Source organism: Talpa occidentalis, unplaced genomic scaffold, assembly GCF_014898055.3.
Source record: "Talpa occidentalis isolate TD23 unplaced genomic scaffold, MPIMG_talOcc4v2.1 talOcc4.2, whole genome shotgun sequence".
Taxonomy (NCBI): Eukaryota; Metazoa; Chordata; class Mammalia; order Eulipotyphla; family Talpidae; genus Talpa; species Talpa occidentalis.
In genome coordinates this window covers 64,342,466-64,348,696 of record NW_023602073.1, presented here as the reverse complement: position 1 = coordinate 64,348,696, position 6,231 = coordinate 64,342,466, and the positions used below count along the sequence as shown (strand labels likewise).

Below are 6,231 nucleotides of genomic sequence, written 5' to 3'. Positions count from 1 at the left end.
GACGGCCCCGCCTCATCTCCCCGCCCCCTGCGATGCGGAGGAACCAATGAGCAGAGAAAATAAGGCCGGGAGTGTGACGTCAGCGCGGCCAGCCAATAACGGAGCGCGTTGGTGGGAGGCCACACGGAGGGCGCGCCCGGAGGAAGGAAGACAAGAGAAAGGAAGCTTGAAGGCAAGATGGACGCTGCTAGTTGCTCCGCGGCCGCCGTGGGGAACGGGGACCTGGGGTCCCAGCGGGACCGGAGCTTGGTGCCTGAGCGGCTTCAGAGGCGAGAACAAGAGCGGCAACTGGAGGTGGAAAGGCGGAAGCAAAAGCGGCAGGACCAGGAGGTGGAGGAGGAAAAGAGCGACTTCTTCGCCGCCACCTTCGCGCGGGAGCGAGCGGCGCTGGAAGAGGTTCTGGAGCGCGGGGAGTCCGTCGAGCGGCTGGAGGAGGCGGCCGCGCGGCTCCAGGGCCTTCAGAAACTCCTCAACGACTCGGTTTTGTTTCTGGCCGCCTACGACCTGAGGCAGGCGCAAGAGGCGCTGGCGCGGCTGCAGGCGGCCTTGGCCGAGCGGCGCCAGGAGCTGCAGCCCAAGAAGCGTTTCGCTTTCAAGAGCCGGAGAAAGGATGCTGCTTCGGCCACCAAGGTGGACGCCGCTCCTGGCGCTCCGGCGGCGGAAAGTATCCCGGCTTCCCCGCCGTCCTCGAAGGAGGAGGGAGGCTTTGACTCCACTGGGGTCTGCGGTTTTTCCGCTCTGGAATCCCAGGTCTTGGAGAAGCAAGCCGAGGAACTGCGCCAACGCGACATTCTTTTGACCGAACTGAGCAACTGCAAGATCAAACTGTATGGCAATCCCAACACCCTGCGGCTGCACAAGGCCCGCGGCTGCACGGTGCTCTGTGGGCCGGTGACCACCTCTGTCTTCCTGGAAGACTGCAGTGATTGCGTGCTCGCCGTGGCTTGCCAACAGCTACGCGTCCATACTACAAGAAACACCCGCATCTTCTTGCAGGTGACTAGCAGGGCCATTGTGGAGGACTGCAGCGGGATCCAATTCGCCCCTTACATCTGGAGCTACTCGGGGATCGACAAGGACTTCGAGGGTTCGGGTTTAGACAGGAGCAAAAATAACTGGAACGACGTTGACGATTTCAACTGGCTGGCCCGGAATGTGGCCTCCCCAAACTGGAGTATTCTTCCTGAAGAAGAGCGAATGATCCAGTGGGACTAAGCAGTCGTCACTCTGTCCTTCACTCTTCCCACAAATACTTCCCATGTGGGACTGAGTTCACCTAACAGGACTTCAGTGTTTACTTATTGTTGTCACACTATCTAGGCCTTCAGTGTTTAAGACTTGAGATTGTGATAGGTTCCTAGCCATGACAGATCTTTAAAGCATTTTTGCTGTTTTGGAGATGTCTGGCAGCTGTTACTATGCTAGCTTTGTTAAAAACACACAGGTTCCCAAATAGAGTCACTTAATGCAGGTCACCAAATGGAGACTAAATAACACTTTTCATTTTTCTGTAGAATTGGAATCTTAGAGGATTCATCTGGTCAGCACGAGGGAGGTCATCTATCTGCCTGTAGACCCTTGCTAAAGGAGAGTAACTTTGCCACAACCACTCCACTCTTTGTTAATAGAATTTCCTTGTGCTCACTCCCTCCTGCCTATAAAAGTCCTTCATTGTGTACTGCTCCTGAAGCTCCCACCTGCTAGATAGATGCTGCTCAACTGGTGAATTACTCAATAAAGCCAATGAGATGTTTGAAATTTACTCAGTTGAATTTTAACAGTTGGAAGCAGTAAGGGGAAAACGTGTTTAATGCCTATAGTATTTAAAACTTACTGGATGGTAAAGTAGGCTTTTCAGAAATATTGAATAAATGAATTAAGCAGGGTACTAGAAAGAGCCAGTTAATGTGAAAGTATGGTATCAAAGTTGGGCAAATGACCGGGAACTGGGGAATTCTTTGAATTGAAGTTTTGACTTCCACACGCATTTCTCAACAAGGGTGCTGGGAGAACTCCTTTTTGGTCCTCAAGTACATACTAGCTTCAGCTTCTGGATTCCAGCTTTTTTTTTTTTTTAAACTTTTTTTTTTTTTTAAAGAATTATTTCTTTATACAAGCACGGGGTACAGGCCAGAGGCGTGGGAGGGTGAGAGAATCCACCAGAGACAGCTGGGAGCAGAACAGGCAGAAGGACCGAAATACACTGATGACGGTAGCAGCAAGTGAGACAGGAGAGGTCTGACATGCCATGTGGGAATCTCCCTGGCCAGCCCGGAATCGAACTGGCTATGCGGAGGCTGCAGACAGCTTTACAGCACTGCGCTCAACCCGCTGCACCACCGTCAACCAGCTGTGCCACTGTCAACGCACTGCACCACTAGGGAGGCCCTGGATTCCAGCTTTTCATCAGCTTGTTTCGTTCGGTACAACATTTTGACATGGTCCCCAGGACCCACATGAGACTTAACTGCACAGCCCAAATAATTATAGCTACCAACTCTTTGTGCACTTAAAATGTCAGACACCATCCTAAGCACTTTATTCATATAAACTTAGTAAGTCAACATCTTAAGAAGTAGGTTGTTAGCAACATTTTTCAAATGACACAAGTAAATGCCCAAGGTCATATAGCTCAAGTGGTGAACTGGGAGATGTAACAAGGCAGTCTGGCTTCAGAGCCCCACCTTCTTTACCACTACATGATGGTGATTTTGAATAGCTTAGCTGAGTTGGAAAGAAAGCTTCCAGAATAATGTAAGAGGGCAGATTGCTTTCCTGAAATTCTCATACCAAAAAGCATAGAGCCGTCTTCATTTTTATTTTTACTCGTTTTGCTATAATTTTCTACTGTTACAAATTAGGCTTTCTGCTATATATTCTACCATCCATTATTCTTAAATGGTAAGCTGTAAGGTTTTCAAAAAGCTTTCTGTGGGTCTGGTGGCCTTGTTATTGCAGATATGCTTGTTATTAATAATGACCACAAGCAGTAAGGTGTTTGAAGTGCCTCAAGTATTTATCCCCAAAATGGATTTGAAGACACTACTAATGATAGGAATTGTGAAATGTAACAAGATAAAGCTAAATGAGAAGGGATAATAAAGGTAGAATCAAATTGGATACAGAAATGAGGCCAATGAAAAAAATGTAGTCAGCAAAGTGGGGGTGAGGGTGGGGATACCCAATGCACTATGGTAGACTTTAGTGGAGGGTTATTGCTGCTTTGGTGGTGAGCATGTGTGGTAACATATCTGAAGAGATGTGAACATATACCCTAAAATATACACAGTGTCGTAAATCAACATTACTCAATAAAAAAAAAAAAAAAAAGTAGCCTGTCAAACTTGATTCCTTACCCAAAGGTGATGCAAAATTTCTTTTCTGTCAACTATTAGCTGACAAGAAAAAGGATCCTAATCAGTTTCACAGTGTGTTACATCCAGAAAGAAGAGGGGAGAAAATTGCTTAAGAGAAATAATTCGTTATAAAAGGAGACAATATGTAATGAAATTCTCAACTACATTGTCACAATAGAAACTATAAGCAGTATCCTCTAAACACTGATAGTTTAACACCAAATGCACATCAGCAAAATCCAGGCTTGTGGGACTAATAGTCTGTAATTCATATTTGTGGACTAATCATTTCTACAGGAAAATTAAACTACATTTAAAAAATAAAATCCCTGAAGTTTATAATACATAATAAAACCACAAAATCATGGCAGTTTGAACTGGAGTCCATGCTTGCTAATTGCTGAGCTTTTCTTACTGCTCAGCAAGGCTGTTCTGCCTGCCTTAATAGCTTATGCCAATTATCCCAGACCTTTTTCTTACTTTCTTAAAAGTCACAGTTTTGTGCCTGTAACTCTGCTAGCCTCACCTGACAAATAAGTTTTAGGCCACCCAACCAGCATCCCATTATCAGTCCTCAGTATTTGAAATAATTTCCACCCTCACTGGTCTTCCTTGAGTCCTGTCTCCTCCCTACACTACCTTTTCCATTGGTTCCCCTTCCTTCCCCCCTCCTGTGGTTTTGCTCCCTTTCCATTGGCCTTTTTCTTCCTCTTTCAAAATAGATCTCAGCGGCTCCCTACCTACCCTACCTGTCACTGCATGATGTTCTAACTCCTCCCCTGTGCTGTCAGTCATCTTAAAAGAGCACCCCCTCTTTATAATTTTAGCCCGTTTTCCCTGCTGAAACTGCTCTTTGATGGCATCAATCACTCAGTCTTCTCTCTCCTCTCTTCTGTTCTCATCCTTTCTCCTCTAGGCGTACAGCTTACTACCTTATCCTTGACGCTTCCTTTCCTTGACCTCTGCAGCCTTGCTCTATCCTGTTTCTCCTACAACAGCTTCTTTCCCTTCATAGGGATTCTGGTGACTTATAGCCTTAAGTATGAGTGCTGGCTAAGGTTTTCAGCTGCTTTCTATTCATCCTTTCCAGAGCCTCAACTCTTACCTATGTGTATAGTCCCTGTTCCCAGCCCTCACTCTCAGTGGGCTCAGCTGCCTTCCACATCCCACATGTTTTTAAAATCTCCAGTTTCATGGCTTTCCCTCTAAATTTCCTTTAATGATATCACTATTCTTCAGGCACTCAAAGCCTACCAGGGCCAAGCAGGTCAAGTCAATGAGTAAGGAGGCTGGGAGTAAGTCAATGGAGAGTGGGGGCCGGGTTACTTGGCAGAGAAATTCAAGAATTTTTAAAATATGCAAGCCCAGCCTAAATGCTGCAGACCACATTTGGTCCCTGAGCTGGCCAATTTGTAACATCAGACTTCCAAATCATGTTAATTCTGTCTTCAGCAGATTTTACCCATCCATCCTGTCCTCTCAAGTCTTGCTGCCATTTCAGAAAGTTAGACCTTATTATATTTCTCCTAAATTTATTGTGATGAATTGTACTATCAAAACAACCACCCCCCACCTATATTAAAGTCATACCCCTGAAATAAAAGTATTGATTAAAACAATTTCAGTAAGGTTTTGTTATGCAAATCTAATGATAATGGTCATTACAATAAAGGCAAATTGCACAAATAAGCATAATGACCATACAATTCCATTAGGATCAGCTCTACACAAGCAATAAAATTGCACATTAGTCAAGCAATCAGAGTTTATTCAGTGTTATGGTCATTTATATTAAATATAACTTAGTACTGTATTACATGAGCATTGTATAATTACAAAGTATCACTCCAGAGTCTCAACCTTGCCAGAATAAGAGAAATAATTCTAAGTTTTAATTCTGATGTTCTGTTTGCACTGTAAGAGTCACAATTGCGTACCATTTTAATTTTAATTTTCTTAATCAGGTAGAAATGAACAAGACAGCAAGATGTTAAGATTCAAGTTTCTATGCCTAATGTTACATGGTAATATACAATGTATATGGGAAAGGTACAATATTTTATAAATATGGCAATTAGTAACACAGAAGTAGGACAACTAACTTGCATATAATTCAAAGGCCTTAACCACTGTAAAGGGGTCAGGAAGACCACAGGGCACGTTTTCTAGGATCCAGCAGACCGGGTAAAGGAGGAGTCAGAGTCCTCAGTGGTTTTTTGCAGGTCTTTTATTGGGATTACCAGGTACACAGCAGGCAGGGGTGCTGGGGGGCCGGGAGGCTGGCAGGCCTCCAGCCGCCAGCAAGTCTTCACTCTATCTGGGCTCTCTGGCGTTCTCTGCTCTCTCGGCTTCTGTTCGTTCTCAGCTTCTTGGCTTCTACTGGTGTCCCTGTGACGCTGCCCTTAAAAAGCACAGTCTTAGCCCAGGTGAATCCCATCCCTCTATGCCCACACCCTACTCCAGGGGCCCGCCATCAGGCATGCATTCAGGACCTCAAGGATCCATCATCTATCCTGATGGCGGGAGGGCAGAAAAGCCTGACATTTTTCCTTACCCTACAACTACCAAATCAAAACTCAGTGACAGTATTTGACTATTCTCTTACAAGCCAAAAATAAGTCAAATATTATAATTAAGATGAAGGGTCAATTATTTACCCAGCTTTAAGTTTTAAGAAGGGCAGGACCATATGATACAGAAAGCCATGTTCAGTACAACAAACAAGTGTTTGAAAATCAACTTTGCACCTGTTCAGGGCTAGTGCTAAAAATACAATGATAAACAGGTAAGGGTGTGCAGGTTACAGTCTAGTGTAAGTTCAGATGAATGAAAAAACAATCACAATAAAGAAATCCTGAGAGCTCTTATTGGGTAG

General features: G+C 44.9%; 1 protein-coding gene across 1 annotated transcript; it reads left to right on the top strand.

Annotated features, from left to right (window-relative positions):
• The first annotated feature begins 118 nt into the window (after window positions 1-118).
• TBCC (tubulin folding cofactor C) lies at window positions 119-3,610 on the top strand. Its single transcript, XM_037520896.2, has one exon. It carries the CDS (start codon window positions 178-180, stop codon window positions 1,213-1,215), a length of 1,038 nt encoding a protein of 345 aa, XP_037376793.1. The 5' UTR covers window positions 119-177; the 3' UTR covers window positions 1,216-3,610.
• The last annotated feature ends 2,621 nt before the right edge of the window (window positions 3,611-6,231 follow it).